The sequence below is a fragment of the Drosophila serrata genome, unplaced genomic scaffold (assembly GCF_035046125.1).
Source record: "Drosophila serrata isolate PLE 108 unplaced genomic scaffold, ASM3504612v1 contig_241, whole genome shotgun sequence".
Lineage (NCBI taxonomy): Eukaryota > Metazoa > Arthropoda > Insecta > Diptera > Drosophilidae > Drosophila > Drosophila serrata.
This window is the reverse complement of record NW_028257139.1, coordinates 3,544,191-3,565,247: the sequence shown is the minus strand read 5'-3', so window position 1 is coordinate 3,565,247 and position 21,057 is coordinate 3,544,191. Positions and strand designations below refer to the sequence as shown.

Here is a 21,057-nt window from a genome sequence, read left to right as displayed (position 1 = left end):
TGCCGCCCACGCCTGAAACTAAAAACAAAAATTCAGGACGAAGAGGCAGAAGGACGAACAGCAGCAGCTGAGATATATACGTTGTGGCCATGGCAAACTTTCCCTAAAAACAGAAACGATGAAGCAACTTTTGGTCATATTCTAAATATCACACCGGTTGTAAAATGATTATAAAACATAATGTTAAAGCTGGTCTAGCCAGAGTTCGAGCTCAAGTAACTAAGGAAAAGCTGTTTTGCAGAGTCTTGTGTAGATTATCATACGCATCAGTACGATGAGGAGGTTGAAGAATTCATAAAGAATACCTATTAATTGTTAAAGATCATAGGTTCAATTAATTAATTGGAAGTACTATATAACAATAAGCAAATCTGGAAGGCTTGCAGATTTTAGCAAACTGTAAGTCTCATAATTCCAGGAACCTCCCTCGCTCAGTTCACTTAATGTGGGTCCAGCCATGCAAGTATAAAGTTATTCCCAGAAAAAAAAGGACGGCAGAAAAAAACTATAAAATTTCGATAAAATTTCATTATCATTTCCGGAAAGGACCGCCCGTTGGCAACTCTGGTATTTAGTGGTCCGAAAGTATGCTACATTTTCCTGGGAGCACACACCACCCACGCATGAATGTGTATGGTGTTGGTGTTGGTGTGAAAAACACCACTGACATTTCATGCACGTGCGTGCGAAAAGGTGGCAGGTTTTGTGGGGCAAAAATGCTTTGCATAGTTCTAGGCGCGTGCCGAGATCAAAGACAGTCTCCGCTGACGATAAAATGACAGAGCAATAACGTAGGACAACGGCAGTGGCAGCAAACAAAACAAAAACGCGTGACACAGGCCGTCAGACCGTTGACAATTGAAGGTTTTGCTTGGCACTCGCATTTCATCGCAAAAAGGGTCCACGGGGCGTATGCGCAATGGGAGAACAGTGCGAAAAACAGTCGAAGCATTCGATTGACAAGGGGCCAAAGGTCAGGCATCAAAAGCAATAAAAATCGCCCACGAACAGCAGCGACAGTCATAAAGTAAATTCTAGGCATAATAATAAAGATTTTTTTCATAAATTGGCAACGAAATTATAGAAAAGTTCAAGTATAAATAGTATATAAGTGTTAATAAGGCCTCAGGGAAATAAAGTAAAATTCAACTAATTTATTCTTTAAAAAAAACTATAAATATTTTTCATGTCTTCTTTTTTCATTCAAAATACAATTGCATCCCAATATCAGAAATCCGAAAATCCTGTTTATGGTCCACTGCCATAAAACTAATTCCCTTTATCGATTTGCAATGCAAAACATTTATAAACCGTTTCAACAGTTTCACCAAATTGGCCCGGCAAAGAGTATTTAAACTTTTGTTGTCCCCCTGGAACAAAATCTGGGAATATACATATGTATACGTTTGGATTGAAATGTATTTCAAAATGGCAATTTACGCACTGTTAGGGACAGTTCAAAAAAAGATTCAGCTGCAGGCCAGGCCGCCCAACGAGTTCCTTTCTCAGTTGAAAATATTTGTGAAGGCCAGAGGGATGGTGGAGATGTGGGAAAAGGATATAGGAAGGATGTGGGAGAGTGGACCCAACCCCTGGGCACATTGATGCGCATATATATCTCTTACTGATTGCCGATTTGATTACGTCAGTGGTCCGAGCCCAAGACCGAGTCCCTTGGCACATTGAAGTCCTGGCTGTGTGGACAAAATTATGCCAAGTATTTGCTTATTAGTTTTTTTTTTTCTTCTTCTTCGCCTCCACATCCAAATAAATTGACATTTGCTATTAGAAAAAGGTTTGGCCTGAAAGTGCAAAAATGCGAAAAACTTTGGCAATGTCTTCAATATATATACAATATATATATGTATATATTATATATATCTGAAACGATATGGTGCCTGGACAGTCATTGAACGTTTCAGCATTTACAGATCGAGTGCCGAGGACATTTGATGTTTGTATTGAGTTGTGTGCGATGGCTTCTTGGGGGAGGGTCCTTTACAGCTTATGGCAAATGGGAGTTGGGTTTTTTCGAAGAAAAAAGGGGAGAACTTTTTTGTTTTGCAAACAGTTTATCGGGCTAAAGCATCGGACGTGGGATATTTCATAAAGTTTGGCACTTCATAAAATTTGTCATTTTGTGGGGAAAGAGCATTCTAACCACAATGTGCTCAAGTTTTTTAATAATAAACAATATATACTGATAACTAAAAGCAGCAAAAACAATAAAATAAAATATGATATAATATAAAACCCCTCAGAAAAATTTCTAGATCTAATTCCCACTCATATATCGATATATCGACATAACTTTCCATTAAAGTTGCTTACGAATCTTCGCACCTTATCTTCTATAGGTTCCTTAATGGTACCAGGAAAATCTTAACTCACTGCCAAGGCAGAGCTTTTCCCTAGCTTAAATGCACCTACTTTGGTGGCAATTCAATTGGGACCCGGGCAATAGTAGCAACAGCAGCATCTTGATAAACACCGAGTTCGAGGCAAAAACCAGGACCGATGAAATGGGCTCTCTGCCAGAGACGGATCCTAAAAATGCCGCCCAATAAGCGGCTCAACGTGAAATAATCTTACGGCAGTAAGTACTTCCAAAGCACTCACCCATCGCCACCCCGGAAAAGCTGCTATTGCTCGGGAAACTGATGCACGGAAAAAAAATACAGAAATGTAGCAATCAGGCCTAGGTTTTCCTTTGATTTTATGACATATATTCTAGCTTTTTAAGCTCCAAATTCTTTCAGTGTCCTTGTGCTGCTGGCTGTCGTTATTCCCAGGACGCAAATTATGCATTAAGCTGTAGAAAAATGCCGCATAATGTTATCAGTGAAGACGACAACGCGACTGAGTGTGGATTGTTGGCAGTGGCAAGGTGAGTCCTCTCTCTCTCTCTGTCCCCAGTTTTCCCATTTCCATTCCGCTGCCAGTTGGCCGCAATCAAAATGTGTAAATTAGCACTGGCAGGCAACAAATCCTCATTGCCGCCATGATGTCCAGGCAATATCCTGACATTACAAGGATCTTGATCATGGCAGACGGCAGGCAGCAATTGCAATTTCCACTTTAATCTCCGTTGCACGGCCGCAGCTTATAATTTCGTTTATAATTACGCACAAGCCAAGTCTGCAGTTTCAGTTGCTGTTGCAAATTGCCAGACCAACAGGACTGCAGGCCCAAAAAGGACGAAATAACTGCAGGACTACGAGGACTACAGGACTTCAGCATTGCAATGTTGTCAACGCTGCACTAAAAACCTGGCGGCAACACTTTCCCTAATTAGCACAAAACTCGACGGAAGTGAACCGAGCCAAGGGGACGACCGTTGACCCAAGTTGATCTGAATTGAACTTAACCCGCTGAGCTGCTAAATTTTCACGGAAATGTGGCATCTGTCGTGTGGCATTTTGAAATTTCGAATTTGGCCAGCGGCGAGTCGAAGCCAATGGCAAACGTTTTGCAGTTTAGGCCAATCAATTATGCACAACCTGGGACCACAAATGGCATAAGAACAGCTAAGTGAAATGGGATTTCCCTAATTTTCAAAGTAATTTAATTTATAGAATTATTACACTGAGTATTATATTTACTTTTGGTCTGAAAAGTGACCAAAGACCTTGCAGATAACTAAATTATCACGACAATTGGGAGAAATGCTGGTTAGCTTAATTCATACATAAATGGGATTCAGTAATTAAATTCATATCCATTTATTTTGCTCTTATATTATTTTAATAATTATTTGATTAGGTTTGTTGTATATATGTATGCTGGTTTTAATTGGAAAAATTGTATTTAACAAAAGGGAAAGTTAGCAGACTTGTGGCTGGAGGTATAAACTTATTCGGAATAAGATAAAAAGTGTTTTCAATTCAAAAATTAATACAAAACTGCAAGAAAAATGTTGTTAAAGTAAGCACTTTCTATTCCAATTACCAAGTTTTATTTTATTTTTATTCATTTACCCATGGTTTATCTGTCAAATACATGTTTTATAGTTCAATTCAATTCCCCCAAATTCAAGTAATAGATTTTCCTTAAGAACTAGAAATAAATATGTCATCAAAAGTATCGCTTGACACGCTTTACAATGCAGTTGAATACATTATACAGGACTCTAAGGATAATGAACGCAACTGTCTTGAAGTCGTGGAATTGCAAATTGGTCTTAATAATTACAATCTAAACAAAGAAAAGTGTTTTCATGGAAGTGTTCTCTTAAATCACATAGCAGTCCCTCAGCTAAAGGTTTGCATTTTCGGGGATCAACAGCATTGCGATGAGGCCAAAACTTTGGGTATTCAATGTCTCGATGTGGATGACCTCATAAAGATCAACAAATACCCAAAGTTGGTAAAGAAAATGGCCAGAAATTTCCATGCCTTTTTGGCCTCCGAGTCACTGATCAAGCAGATTCCAATCTTACTGGGTTCAGGACTAACTAAAGCAGGAAAATTTCTCACTCCTCTGTCCCACAAGGAATCGATGATGACCAAAATCAAGATACTGGCCACCAAAAAGCCAAAAATGAAGAATATTGAGTGTTTGTCGGTAAATGTTGGACACATTGGCATGAAAGTTACAGAACTAACACAAAATTTAAACATTTCAATAAACTTTCTGGTATCCCTGCTAAAGGAGAACTGGCAGAATGTACGCTCACTTCATATAAAATCATCCATGGGATTACCCCAAAGAATCTATTAAACTCTAAAATATGTTTCGAATGTCCTACTGAAATAAAATTACTGTAAGACATTCGTATTAAAAACATATAAACAGAAAAACTTTGATTAAAATTATGGATTTTAGTCTCTTTAAATTCCTATTAAGGCCATAATTTTAAATAAACCCACTCTTATTTGTATCTGTCATCTCGTTCATCCTCACTCCCTGTTTTGCAAGTATTCAACAAAATTCCAGTAAGCTGTGACATAATTTCTCTAGCCCTACGCCTCCCTTTTTGCCCTTGATGCCACTCTTAGTTTGGATTACGGGGCGTATGAGCAATCCCTTTGTTAGCTCAACGATACATTATAAATTTTCTTCTTCAGTTTTCTTTTCGGATGGTAGGCCTAAGCCAAGCCAAAGGAGATAAGACAAGTTCACGGCACATGCTGAGCACGCTAATCAGGATCGCATTTTTATTGGGGGGAATCCCCAGCAAAGGGGCAACAAATGTGCTGCGCTTGACTTATCCTCAATAATTATGGTTGTTTGGTTGCTCCTCCGTCGATAAGAATGTTGAAATAATTACGGCCCAAGCGAAAACTTTGGGCCGGATGAGTGAAACCGCCGCCAGAAAGGCGCCTCTGAAGAATTGAGTAACGCTGAGAATTTCAATTGCATAAATGCAGAGAAAAGTTAAGAAGAATATTTAATAACTAATTTATAAAGATAAGAAGAAAGAAAACTAGCTGAGGAAGTTGAGATACACTTGCTTTTTGCAATCGAAATATAAGTTCAAATCGAAAACCGATCATAACTAAACTTGAAAAATTCGCTTTTTATGATTCGATATTTATCGATATTTTTTAAGGCAATTTTTTCGACAAATCACAATTGAAAAAACTCATAACTAAGCCAAGAAGCATACATTTGCATTTGAAAATCTTTTCTTGGCTAGTTTTTATTTATAAATCTATACTTTATTTAACAACAATTTTAATTTTTTCCTATTTTTTGACAGTTTTAACGATGTAACCCCTTATAAAATTTTGAAAAATTAATGAAATTTTGCTTTCTGCCTAAGATAGATATATAATATATAATATAGGGTCGGAAATAAAACCTTCAATACGTTTCAAGCTTTTGACTAAAGTTATAATACCTAAAAAATAAATCCTAAAATGTATCATAAAGAATTACCACAACTTTTAATTCCTTTTCTGATTCATTCTTTAATTTAAACTCAAAGGAGATACATTTTCCTTGAAAGCATTTTTTATCGTTTAGAAGAATTTTATTTTCTTAATTTATTTTTATAAATCGTAAGCTCTTCATAACCCCCTTTTGTATTATTTTTAATATTTTTTCTCTCCATGTAATGAATGGAAAAACGCCTCAGTCTCAGCTCTCAAAGTCAAAGTTGCTAATGTCTTATTCAAATTGAATATGAGCGGCTGCTTCAGAGTTGGAACCCATGGAAAACATATCGGGAAACTCAATTACGAATTCATTTCGCTTGTCAACTCTGACAGCCAGACAGACAAAGTCGAAGTCGAAGTCGAAGAAACGGAGACACAGGATGAGGACTCAGATCCCATCCGCATCATGGATGGAAAACTCTCATTCTCTCTCTGTTGCTAATTTCAGCTTGTAAACATATTTTAACAAAGATGTCAACAACGTGTGATACTCGTACGCACACAGACAGACAGACAGACATCGCCCAGATGAAGGCCCAACAATTCCATCTGGCCAAGTGATATATGTCTTTCATATAGGAATACCATAAACAATGTAATTTGACATGCAAATTTATTTATGAAAATAACACACGAACGGAGCGAAATACAGAAACAAAAAAAAGAAATAAGAACAAAACAAAAACCAGAAATCACAGGACCACGCACACATATACACACACACACCCACCAAATGAGCTGCTGAGCTAAGGAAAAACGGAAAATTCAGCGAGCGGGAAAAGGCAAAAGGCACAAAAAAAGGCTAAGAAAGCGGCAAGAAAAAGAAATTCAAGCGTAAAGCAAAAGTAACTTAAGCAGCGGCAAACTGAGCAAATAAAATGGGGTATCTATAAGATGGGAGGAGGAAGGTCGTTCCTTCAGTGGGTGGTGGCATGGGAAATGCGTGGAAATGCGAATGGCGTTGAACCCGGACAACAGAGTGAAAGTTACGGCATTCGCAAGCTTCGAAAAATTCAACAGAATGTGGGTGGCATGCAAGATAATTTTTGTGTATCGCTTTCCATTGCTTTATATTTTACCAAGTGGGATTTATATATTTGGAAAAAAGTATATTATTAACAATTAAAAAAAGTTAGTAATACAGTAACTAACAATTCAAATTATTAATTAAATATTTAATGCATTAATTTTTTCTATTTCTGTACACATTGAAAGACAAATAAATTCATTACTTAACCCATTTTAAATAAGCATTCAAACTAATTAGCTCTTAGCTCGAGTAATTATTAGTAATTATCCAGGAAATTAAAATCTTAAATTCTTATAATCAACTTTAAATTATATATAAAAAAACCCTTTGAAATATTCCACGTTCGATTTTAAGTCTTCAAGATATAGCTTTATCTTTCCAAAACTGAAATCGTTTAATCGGAAAAGAAACCCTTTGGGTTTCCATTTTCCGTTGATTTGTTTGTTCAAGAAAATATAAACATAAAACTGTTGTTGTTCCTTCAAGAGCATCTCATCTTCGCCTATTTTCCCCAACAGATTTTCCACTCTTTCCCACTCCTCCCCACTTTCCTTTTTGTTTTTGTGTTGGCCGATGACAAACAGGGTTGGGAGTGGAGTCCTTTTGGGGATCTCTGGGGTCAGGGTCTCAAACTCTCCAGTTGACCCAACTCCGATATCTTTATGCTGGATGCAGACAGCCCGGCAAAACAATATGTGTACGTCCAATATTTTGATAAGTGTAAGCAAAAATAAACAAGCCGTGAAGAGCACAGGACCTTTAGGAACACAAAAAAAAATATATAAAAGAAAAAATTCAGCATTCGAGACCCAGGAAAGAAAAACCAAAAGTTGTGCAATCGTGAGGCGAAAACAAATGGAAAGTCGAGCTCAAGTAAATAGGGAAAACTGATTTTCCTTCCGCCCCTACGAACTCACTTTGGGGATTCGAGGGACACATTGACCATTGTTGGGGAAAGTTTTCATCTAGCAAATAGTTTTTTTTCCCCTCTTTTGTTTATGTGAGAGTCTGCATGGGAGTGAAAGTCCCTAGGTGCAGAATATGGCTTTTTGAGTGAACTACTTTACTTTGAGGCAACTAACTTCATGGGAATATTAAGGCTGGGCACTTGGAAATATAGAATAATATCATTATTTTCCTCCACAATTGATATTCCATGTCCGAATTATATGGAATGCTTAATTTAAGTCCCATTCTTATCCAAATTACCCTTGTCCTTGGTTGACAAACAAAATCTAATTAGACATTTGCTTCGTTTGTTTCAGTCCGCGACGCATAATAATATTATTATGCCAAACGGCATTGCTTTAGCTAAGGCCAATAGCCATAGTAAATTTATTTAAGACTCCAGCGACATGACCCCAATATTTGACCATTAGCTGGGGGTTAAGTTTGCGACCCAAATTATGACTGATTCGCATGTGTACAGTCCAATTAAATATATCACGTGATACTGATATTAAACCGAACAGCCCTAAATGCAAATTGGTATGTAATCAAAACGCATTTCGTTTCAATTAGCTAGGAAAGGTACTACATTCAGATAAAATTATTATTAGTCGGTATATTAAATTTCAGAATTACATAAAATTCTTTAAATTAAGAGAAGATTTGTAAGCAGTGTAAGAAATGTACAGATTTTTCTGCTACCCTATTTAGCAATGAGACTTTTGTCACCCTTCATGACGTGATATTTGCATAGAAACGACAACTTTGATGTCTCGAATGATGATTGCAACTCCTGCTCCAACTTTTCCCCCCAAAAACACATATCAGACCCTTATAACACTGCTACCTCCTTGAAGACAAACCCCAAGCCAAAAGGATTTTGTGGCTCAAGAGCCTTACGACCAGAGACTTGTTGATAGGGGTTGACCAAGGCGGCCAAATCCTTTCGCCCTTCCTCCTCGAGACAAACCAAATCGACTCGGACTTAAATATATATTTTCAACAGATAAGCAAGCAAATGTTCCTTCGCACACAGACATAATGCACTTAAATGTGCAAAGATGTATATGTATATATTTGTCAATCTGATGAATGTACATCAATAAGGGTAATGTGTAGAAGCAATTTCACTTCTGTTGATTTCAGCAAGTGAGCAATAAAACAATCGTATAACCAAAAACTAATACAAATAGTTTTCCAAATCGAAAAACTTGATGTTTCGCGTATTAAATAGGAAAAGGAAAGAATACATGCCAAAAAATACAGTCAAATAAGAGTTCTGAAACTCCACAAATAGTTTATATAATAGAATATTATAATGATTTTCCCATGTTTCTAGCTTTATTTGAAAGAATAAATCATGGAATATATTGTAATTTAATTCTTAATTTAAACCAATAAAACAAGCATAAACCATTATAATCTTTAATGGTAGCAAATTATACCATTTCCAGCACGACTACTATTAAATTGAAATAAATCAAGGCTTTAAGTACTAAATTCGTTTCCCTCTGCTTTAATGCATTTCCCTTTCAAATCTCTATATATTTTGTATTATTTCTAAATGGACTTTCCCAGTGTAGCGTTCTACAAATTGCGTGGCATAAATTGCGGTTGCCATTGTTTGAAGTGGCTTCGAGGGAAAGTGGACCCGTGGCCACCATTCTGAAGGCAGAAATTCATGAGCCGCAAATTGTAGTTCCGCATTGCCTGGCCTGTGCCTCCTGTGAATGGACATTGCCCCGCCCATACATTGGCTCTTTGAATATTTAGCATTATGTTGCATGAACTCATAAATGTTTCACCAACCCCCCACCCCACCCGTCTGCCACATCTCCGGGTCATCATCATGATTGTCGCTGAATGGAATATATAGCCATGACTGCTGCCGGTGACAATGATGGAATACTGTTTGATGTTTGATTGGTTTGCCATTCCGATGGTGACATTGATATGAGTTTATTTTCGGTGAATAGTCAATGGGAGGGCGGAATATAAATGACAAATATAAATAGAAGCCTGCATTTTTGGGGGTGTGGTCTGATAAGTAGTTAATGATTCAATGATATATTCCAGGAATTATGGGTTGTGTTGACTACGAATAAAGAGACACATCCAAAAGTTGTTTATAGAATACATTTCAGTAAATGTTAGTTAATTATTTAAGTACTTAAATTAAAGTTAGGGTCTTTAGGTCCTTTATTTATAGTTACCCTTTTTATGCATGTTATATTTCAGCTATAATTACTATCCACCCTTCAATATATTATCTTCTAATTTATGTTAAGCCGTATTTGTTGTTTGTAAACTTTAAATAAATGTTAATTACCTAGCTAGAGATAATATATACAGTCTAGGCAATAGTTTTTAGTTAGTATTGATTATTTTTTCCCAACAGCTTAAAGTGCCTTTTGGCTGAACATTCATAATGATTAGGAGTTTATGAACTCAGGGCGTATCCTCGAACTATTTCACGCTAAATCCAAAGTTAAACCAAAATGCACATAAATCACTGGCCAAAAACTTTTGTTTTCAGTTATCACTAGACACCCAGACACAGGAAGGGTGTGGGGTGTGTGGTTGTGCCTGTCCATGTGTGTGTGTGTGTGTGTGTGACAAAACAGTTAGTTAGTTAGTTAGTTGATGTTGCCTTCTAAGCATTTTCAGCTAGCAGAACACAAACAAAACAAGCGTAAATCAACAGCAGCCGCAGCAGCTCATCATAAAACTCATTTGGTTCAGTGGAAACCCTTCACCCAGCAACCAAGGCAAAACAGAAAAGCGGGAAATAGTAGGGAAAATGGAAGGAAAAAAATACTTATTTCATTGTCCTTTTTTCGTGGTCCCTTTTTTTCTCTGACCACAAAAATGCTTTTCACACACACATACAAGGAAATTATATTAAAACAAAAATAAAAATAAAATAAAACAATACCAAACTATGGCATTTTAACATTCTTGGAACTCTTTTTTATTTCAAAAAAATTCACTTTACTTTATTTAGTTTATTTAATCATAAATAACTTAATTCTTAGATACAATTTAAAAGTGCTTTAAGACCTGAAAAATGCACTATTTTTCTTTCTGTGTATGTCAAAACGAATGGTACCCAAATTAAGTACAACAAATGAGTTCTTTGGTGCGTCGGCACAGGCAGGTCAATCCCAGTGCCAAGGCAAAACAAGGCTGGCGCAAAAATAAATTTCTGTAATTGATGTTGCTAATTTGTCATTTGCCAGGGCCATATCTCAGACACATTTACAGGTGGCCCTGAGCCCCAAACGTCACTCAGTGCGAAATCCAGGACGCATAAAGCTTCTCGGCACAGGATCTGGCCAGGACCTCGACGCTTTCTCACCCGCTCTGAAGTTCTGATTTAAAAATCTGAGGCACGCGTCGAATAAAACAAAAAAGAAATACTTGTATAAAAAAGAGACAGCAAAAAAACAAATGGTGAGAGTGCGATGAAATTTAATCGCTTGCGCCAAATTAAACATCAAGAAACAAAAAAAATATGACAAAATAAAATATTGAAAAAGACAAGTTAATGTGTGCTTGCCAGCAAGTCGAAGTGGGAAATGCTCTTGGAAAACATTAAATTAAATTGTGTAAAAGAAATCGAAGGAAAATAAATGGAAATTTATAGAAAATAAGTTTAATTCGTTGCCTTTTGAAAAAGTATAATAACTTAATATAATTAAATTTGTATTTAAAGTTGTTTATGGAAGCATGTTTAAATATATTCTTTTAAGTTATAAATTTCTAAATATAATAGTTTATTACACAATATCGCATAGGATTTATTATACAAATTCCACAAAATAATTGTTAAATTGATGAAAACTATAAAGGTATTTCTAGTTGCATTAAGATAAAATCACTTGAATATAAATAAATTCCGCTTTTACTACAATTGAATTTCAATTAAACCACCCAAAAAAAAAGGAGCAAAAAAAGTTCCTAAAGTTTAACATATTCATTTCCAACTTGAAAATAGATCATTACACAGTCATCATGGACTTGCAACTGCGCCAAAGTTAATAATTGCGCTGCATGGAAAATTCTTAAGTACATTTTCCTCACAACTTTTTTGCTGCTTGGCATTTTTTCTTCTTATTATTATTATTTCTGCACAGCGTCTCAGCCGGAAAAGCCCAGGGAAGCGGAAATGCGGCGGCACAATTAAGAGCCACGCCCCTTAGAGGAAAGGGTTTTATTCTGTATTTTTTTGCCTTAGCTGGCTGTCGTTGAGTGTAATTAATTCGGTCTTCTCAAACATTTTACGCACTGTTTGCTTGTCTTTTGTCTTTGGTGTAAGCACTCGAAAAGATCCTCGCTGACAACTTAAAGGCAAAAGTTGGACCCGAAAGAAATGGGATTTGGGTTTGGTTTTGAAATTGGCAAAAACAAAGCTGCAGAAAGCCCAACTCAATCAGTGAAAACTTAATGCCCAGCACTTCTTTCCCCACAAAGTTATCTTTTTCGCTGGAGTGCCGCCCTTCCCCCCAAAAAAAAACAAAGCATAAATAAACTAATTTAAGTTTTCCTCTCTTGGCCGCCAAAAGCGATGTTCGTTGCGTATTTTTTAAAGCGCACTTCTGGGCGCAGACTTTCTGCGAGCTTCGACTTGGCCAATTTGGCACGGAAAAGAGATTTTCCCCCCTCAATTCAAGGGTGTTTAGTTGTTGGCCAGCCTTGTCATCAGCAAAATGGCCAAAACGGATGCCAAACATAAATTTTCAAAATATATATTATAAGAATCTCTAATAGCACTGATAAAAATTCTTCAATATTTAGTTCAAAAGTCAAATTTATATAAATAAAAAGGTTGATATTTCTTATTTTACATTTATGTAAAATATAAACAATTTCGCCAGTGGATATTCTTTTTTTTAGGTGACTCTTCTCACATTTTTGGCAACTTCTCTTTATTTTTGGGCTCTGATTTCGGGGCCAACTTTAGCGCATTAACGTTGGCAAAGTCAGGACCCGGTTCAAAGTTCAACATTCCATCCGACCTGAGGATTCTCGACTTTCCTGTCCGAGGCACAAATTTGCATATTTGCGGTTGCGGTGTCCGACGCATGTGGATTTTTTTTTGTTCTTTCCCCTTATCCTGTGCCTGCTCCTTGTCCTTGTCCACGTCCTTATTTCCACAGTCTTTTTTTATTTTTTTGTTTTGTTCCTGCCTCACTCATGTTTCGTTCTGGTTGCGTGTGTTAGTGTGAAATTTAGCGCCAGTTTTTGTCGCATTTTTGGCCTGGCAAACATTTTTTCGGCCCTAATAGACTCTGCATAGAAAATGAGACCGGTAATTTGATGGCACCACATTGTACCCAAATATATAGGCAACCTGCGGTGTGTGTGTATGTTGTGTGTGCGTGTGTGGCCAGCATTCGTGCGGTGAAATCCGTAGATAACATTTCAAGGATGTTTGCCGAAGTGTAGAGTCCTTATAGTTCATGGCACATTTTGTGGCAGGCCCCAAAAAACAAATAAGATGGACAACTTAACCAGTGGGGAAAATAAGCACACGTCTTCTTTGAGGTAATCTTTAAAAGGTGGTTATGAAGATGTATTCAAAAGGGTTTTTGTTAAATCACATAAGGGATTAGTATATTAAAATGTATTTTTGTAAAGAAATTATAATTTAAGTGGACTATTATTAGGACAATTGAAGACTTGGTTGTGGTTGAGTTTCTTTTTTGTTATTTCAGTATTTCTTTAGTAATAAACTCAATATTCATAATGTCTTTTTCCATAAGAAAACTATTCTTTTTATCAAGCTAATATTAATCTTATTATTATCAGAACACACGAGGTCTTCTAACATATTTTATTAAAAACTAGCTGGGATGTTTTTAAAACTTCAAATAAAATAAAATTCAATTGGAGAATCAAACTTAAATTATTTTAAATACTAAAGCATATATCACACATTTAGGTAACATGTTCTATAAACTATTCCTATTCATTATACTCTTGTTTCAAAATCGCTAACAGTAACTACTCTCGTGTTTCATTCACCTCACTCTCTTTTATTACCATCTATAAAATATGTTTATCATACATTCACACAGTTTGTTTTGTGTGTGTGTTTTTCGCCCGAATTGTATTTACATTTAAGTGGCTTAAACAGCCGAATGTAGCTTTTGGCAACGCACAAGGACAGGTAAATTTACACCCCCTCGCAGACACACGCCCCTCCTCCCCCCCACATTCAAGCCACGCACTTACACAAAGTTCGCGCTCAATCAACCCTGTCTTGAGCCCACTTAACACGCCGGCACCCTTGCACTTGCCACTCGGAACGCGGCTTTTGATTTATATGCCACTCCTCCACCCGAAATTGCGAGAGGCTGGCCTTGCTTTCGACAATTGGCTTTGCGGCTACTTTAGACCTACACTTGGACACTGAGAAAAATTAATGGGTATGCGGTTACAGGATGTAACTAAAAAATGTACTTCTATTACCAGCAGTTTTCTAGCAGAAATTTGCTCCTTATTATTTAGCTCCCTATAAGATTTTATCTGACAAATATCTTACTAATCTCTCTCTTTTTTCTTCTTTTTTAATTTTTATAATATGTTTTGTTTTTCAAGTGCATGTGTATGTGTGCACGTGTCAACATTTTGGCAAAATGTCCAGCACTGCGTATACGCAATATGCCATTGGAGTTGCTTGTATGTATTTAAGCCTAAATTATTAACCGAACGGCAGCAGGAGCAAACAATATTGCTTTGCCATAAACGAGCACTTGAAACTAACACACACACACCACACACACACATACCACACACACACACACACCCGAATAACAAACACACACAAATACACACACAGAGAGAGCAAAGCAAAATGGGTCGCAACGGCAATTTCATGAGTCATTTAACCGAGTTGTGCGAGTCGAGGAATTGAAAAGAAATGCGACGAGGACGAACGGAAGGATCGATGAATGTTTTTTTTTTTTTGGGTTGCCGTTGTCGTACGGCACATGATTATGTTTATGAAACCGGCAGTGTTAGTGTGTGTGCGTGTGTGCCGCTGGGTGTGTTTGGTGTGTGTGTTATTGGACATTCATGCCGTTGAAGTGCACACAAAAACATAAACACAAAATCGACAAAAAAAAAATAAAAACTTGCAACGGATGCGAGTGGCCAGTCGTCTGGTTTATTCCTTATAAAAGCAAGTACACAGAGAGAAAATATGCCAAAAAAAGACAAAGAAAATGTGCATTAATATAGGGTTTTTAAGGGAAACATAAAAAATAAAAAAAGAAAAAGGAACGTTGCGTTAATACAAGTTTTTTTAAAGGAAAACGTATAATAAAATATCAATGCCATTCAAAAAAAAACATTTTTTTAAGGATAAAACCTATGCTAAGTTCTGCTAAAATAAATATAAAATCATTTTAAATTAAGAGAAAGAATTACTAAAATATAAAAAAACAAAACCAATATCAAGAAAATAATCTAGAAAATGCAAAGAAAATACTTTTCTTGATATTTATATTAATATAATATAATACAGCCAAAAAATAAAGATATTTTTATCTAAAAAGTATTACAAATAGCTTTAAAAAATGTATTTAAAAATACCCCCAAAAGAATTGAAAATATACCACACAACAATGATTTTTTTTTCAGTGTATTGTGAGAGTGTGTGTGGCCTGTGGTCTGCTCATAAATACAAACAAGAGGCCAGCAGAGAAAAAAAAATAAAAATAGGGGCAAGGGGCGTGCCAGGCGGAAACACGCAACATTCACATCCACATTTGCCTTTAATCCGAACCTCATTTCGACATGGCTGAAAATGGGAAAACAAGATGCACGGGTATTCCGGGACTGACCCAAAAGTGCGGAAATTAAAACATATGTATTTATAGCCGCACCCCACTTTGGCTTGTTGTCTGCTATCTTTATCGGAAAATCTAAATCTAGCTGCAACAAGAATTGTGTTCGCCTCCAGCTTAAAACTGACCCCCATTTAGGGGGGTTCGGGAAAAACCTGAACAATAACCACAGAGAAAATAAAGGAAAAATAAAGCCAACAGAATATGCAACCCAACAGAGCATGAAAATCTATACTTTAAACCAGGATTATCCAAAAATCGGATGACTTTTATACGGTGTAAAATCATTATATATTGCTTTTAGGTTCCAAATTGTAAACTTTTTCTTAGGTATATCTTTGAGGTTAATTTTAAGTTCTGTTATTAAAATTCATATTTCCTCCATTATTTTAACTTATTTATTTGTAGTTTTAAATTAAAATTTCCAATAATATGACTCTACACTTTCTCAAAATACTAAAAAAAAGCAAAGCGATTTCAAAGTTCATTAATGTTGGCCAGGCAACATTTGGGTTCTCAGCTGCACTTAAACTTTCTGCATCCATATGATCAAGTTGCTCTTCCACTTCCGGCCACTTTCCCAGCGGGTTGCAAAAAGTTTTCCTCTTCGAACTCAAAAAAAAAAGAGGAAAATAAAAATAAAACTAGAAAAAGAAATATTGAAACGATTGCACCAAGAGGAGGCCCAAGTGCTGGTCAAGCTAAGACCGCCTTCGGTCTGCTCTGCTGTATTCTCTGTTCCTCCTGGCAATAATCCGCTTTGCCACGCCCCCAAAAAATAAAAGCCGAAGGCGGGCTAAGAAGGAGCATCAGCAGCTGCTGTCCGGTCAGAGTTAAGTGCTTGTAAAATTACAGTTTGTGGATTTTGAACAAAAAATTAATTTAGGCTGTGGGAAAAGATATTAAAAAATTCCAAAAAAAAAAGAAATGCTTAAAGTGTATGTAATCTCTTGGGCAATATTTAAAATTTAATTTAAGTTTGCAGTAAGCCAGTAAAAATATAAATAATATAGTCAAAGAAAACTTTATAAAATAACAAACAGAAATAAGAAAGAATAAAGCAAACTTTGTTTGAAGAATTTTATCAATTAATGTTTATTTCATTCTTCTATTTTTTAAATCGATTTCCCTGTTAACTCGACGCAAGTTCCATTGCACTTTTCCCTTTGGTTAATTTGGTTTTCCTTCATTTACTTGCAAGTCACTTAAAACCACTCGACGGCTAATCCGAAGAGCAGCTTAGCGCATTAAGTATACGACGTGTTTGGGCCACTGACCGCCTTTAGCTCTTCCTGCTCTATAATTTCATTTTAATAGGAGAAGAATTTCCCTGGACTTTGGCTACTCATTTTCCCTTTTTCCTAAACCCCCCCTTTATTTTCTGTGCTGGTTGCAACTGCTGGCAAAACTTTTAATTTAATTATAGTTCCATTTGTGGGCAATGCACACACACATGTCGGTTGGGGTTCAAGGAGCAAAAGGAGCAGGAGGAGATATAGAACAGACACGCATAAGACTTTGCGGATTATGGGGCGTAATAAATGTCTGTACACACGTAAGCAAGTGAGCAGGCCTTTGTGTTTACACACACATCCACACCCATCCACACACACACACAGGGGGGCACTTAAACCAATAAGAGTTGAACGTTGCAGTTTTCATAGTGCAATAAGATCCGTCTATATGTATATAGTACAGTTGCAGTTAAAATAATACAGCCAGAAATAGTTATAGTAAAATATCAGTTTACCATTTTTAATACGAGTTTTTAAAACGATTTTAGGGAATCACATTTTATGTACCGCCAAATTAGTTATTGGAAAATATATACATACCTTTTTACCAGTTTTTATAAGGTTTTTAGTGGAATATAGAAAATGCAGGTAAATATAGGAAAGAACAGGAAATACTATGCTTAGAAAATATTTATTTAATTTTCTATTCGTATTATAAGAATGAATAAAATATAATAACATTGAAACAAGGAATATTAACTTCGGATAGCCTACGTTTTTATACCCTTGCAGTTTGCAACTGAATTATAGGATCGAATCGGAACAACTAAGCTTAAAAGATTCGCTTTTAAATCGATATATATCGATATTTTTATAAGATAATTTTGTTCAAAAAATCAAAGATTAAAACCCTTATAACTAAGATAAAAAAGCATTAATTATAATTCTGCATACACAACTTATTATTTAAAAAAATTAAGATTTTTGTATCAATTTTTGAAAATTTTAACGACCCCTTCTAAAACTGTAAGATTTTGTTTCTCCCGGAGATATCTAGATTGATTCGTCTTTTCATGCTGATCAAGAATATATAGAATATAAATATAATAGTGTCGGAAATGACTTCTTTACTACGTCACAAGCTTTTGACTAAAATTATAATATGCTTTTCAACGAAAGAATTTAATATAATTATTAAAACAACAAAATTTAGCATGAATAGGCTCCTTTTAAATGTACCCTTATATCTTAAAACTTATTTCTTTTAAAGAAATATTTTTAAAACAACCAAAAAATTGTTTAATATCAAATTTCTACAGTGCTGAACATAAACGTAAGTATATATGTATATGATGCACAGCTGCAACTTTTCCAATTGCATATATACATATGTTCATACATACATATATGTACATTTATTTTAATGCTGATTATCTTGGAGCTGCTCAGCTGGGCGAATAATCTAATAAAATACTTTCCGTGTGGGCAGATTGTGTTTTTTGGCCAAAATGCAGATAGAATCGTAGGAGTGCCCTCAGCTCCGGCCTTAATTAAGCAATGGTTTCGCTGGAATCAATGTGCTGAGTGATGGCCTTTCTCCCAGAGCTCTCATGTGCATGCACATAAAATATATACATATTATATGTACATACATATTTATGGTAAATTAAATAAACCGCACAGCTCTCGGCCTCCATTTATTAACGCACAGATTTTGCCGGCCGCCTTGTCATTGATTTATCACAAGTGGCCTGCTGTAACAATTCAATAACTTTTCGGCCGAAAAAAGCCGCAAATAACTGAGAAAGACAAACGTGAAGAGAGCCCGGCCGGAATGTATTATGGCCATAAACTGCAGCAGCCAGGAAAGCCGACAACAAGTTTACATCCATATGTGCCAGCTGGTCGTAATACCCTGGATTTACATAGTACTAAAGGGTATATCGAGTATGATTTCGGTTCTTTTTTCTTTCATAAATTATACTGTATTTTAAAACCATTAGAAAATAGAAATATATTATTTTTCCAACCCCTGTTTTAATTTAATATATAAAATGTTATTTAATAATAAATGCATTAATATAACGAAGCGTAAAGCTGGATATTTTCTAGTCCGAATTATGAACCTTCATTTTTTTTGACTTGGCCCAATTGGCAAACTGACTGATGACGAGGTGGTGAGTGAGGACCACCTCTCCGCTATATTTTGTATATGTATTTTCTTGTATTAATATATGTGAAAACTGGATGGAAAATAAACTACTCAAGAGGGTCCTATAAAAGTGCAATTATGTCAGCATAAAACACATATGGAAATAATAATAGGATGTCAAACCAAATTTAAAGAACCCACGAAAATGCAGAAATTTAAAGGTTACATATTAAATACATATATAAATATCCTTTTGTAAATTTTATAAAATTAAAAAATTTTTTTATTATCTTTGCAAGAGTATTATAAATTAAGTCAGAAGCTTGCAATGCAGAAGAAGAGTCAAAACCTATTTTTAATGATGTTAACATTTTGCATATATTTTTCCAATATTTTTAATTTATTAAAATAAAGAAGAATTGAAGAATATATAAAAAACAAAAGCCTAAAGATCAAACCCACATTTCGTAGACCCAAGAACAAAGTTATTGTTTTAAAAGAAAAGAAAATCGAAATAAATGCAATATTAAAAATTTAATAAAACACTCACCAATATTCTCATTTTCGTTTCATTTTTTTCTTCGTATTTTTCTTATTAAATAAAAATAAATTATTATTAATGTTCACACAGCATACATTTTGGATCACTCGCGAGATTTTATACCTTTCATTCCTTTCCTTATTTTATAAATCACAAAATTAGAAAAACACTTTATGTATTGGTTAAACACTTAGAAAAAAAACTACAAAATATTTACACATTTCTTCATTGATAACCATAAATAGAAAGGAGTGGAAATTTATCCCTTCCTTTTCTTAAACTCACGGAATTAAAAACACTCATGCATAAATAAATATACACTTAAAAAAAAAGAACAAAAAGAAATGGAAATAAAATTATAATTCACTTAAAAAAAAGAAAACAAAAAATAGAAATGGAAAGGAATGAAAGAAAAAACGAAATTCGCACACACACACACAAATACACTAATGCTGTCTGGTATTTTTTATTAGCACTGCACTTTTTTTATTCGCTTAGTTAATACACGCACTTTAATCAATATATTTGTACAGTTATAACATTTAAAACTGTTAATTTATAACGGTACAAGCGCAAACATTCAGTTGGCAATTTTCTTTTCGACTGAAAGAGAGAGGGAGAGAGAAATTAATTTCGGCGCGCACAAATTGACATACAAACATACATACATACATACATACTGGAGGGTGCACCAGCGTTTTGTTGTCCGGCGGAGTCTCAAATGTTTTAATTGTAGTTTTAATAGGTTTAACTCGATATGTTTGGTACTTGATGAACCAATTTCTGTTGTCTTAGCACGTATGTACACATGTACGTAGTTATTTAATAAGTTCACTTTGCCAAATGCACAATTTATGGTATTTTCTTATTTTCTTATTTGCTTTTGCGCGGTCGCAACTCCAGTTGGCGGCAGAGAAGTAGCGTTCACTTCGTATTTACACAAATTCACTTGTTTAATGTTTTAATTAATGGTCCCCGCATAAAGTGCACTTGGTTTAATTGATTTAACTGTTTTTTAGATATTATTAAATGTTTTTTCCAGCCTAAAAACGTTTTTCAGCAGCAGCGCATCTGAATTTCACACTTTTGCATTGATCGCCTCTTCTCCTCTTTCCCATTTCTTACCCGGCATGCTCTCTGGCTTAGGGAGAGCGCGTAAGTTGTCAAACGGTTTCAAGAGGTGAAGAGTGAGAGTGTGGAGGAGTTGAAAAAAACAAAGGTGGCAAAAATGTGTTAATAAGTGCGTGCTGCTGCTAAAAAATCATTTAACGCCCGAAAAAATGTGCGATAAAACCCAAAAAACAATTAATTCACTAGAACTAAGTGCTCTTTATGTGGGAGAAGTGAAAGAAGCATGGATAACAAGTGTATATAAACATTAAAACGAAAAAACAAACCTACTTGCAAATGCGGTGCATA

At 35.4% G+C, this 21,057-nt stretch overlaps 1 protein-coding gene across 1 annotated transcript; it reads left to right on the top strand.

Moving 5' to 3' along the window:
- Nucleotides 1-3,967: 3,967 nt before the first annotated feature.
- Nucleotides 3,968-4,799, top strand: RpL10Aa (Ribosomal protein L10Aa). The gene has a single exon (XM_020958300.2). The coding sequence runs from the start codon at nucleotides 4,069-4,071 to the stop codon at nucleotides 4,717-4,719; it is 651 nt and encodes a 216-aa protein (XP_020813959.2). The 5' UTR covers nucleotides 3,968-4,068; the 3' UTR covers nucleotides 4,720-4,799.
- Nucleotides 4,800-21,057: the final 16,258 nt, after the last annotated feature.

Coding starts and splice junctions, on each gene's coding strand:
- RpL10Aa (XM_020958300.2), top strand. CDS start 4,069: ATGTCATCAAAAGTATCGCTTGACACGCTTTACAATGCAGTTGAATAC.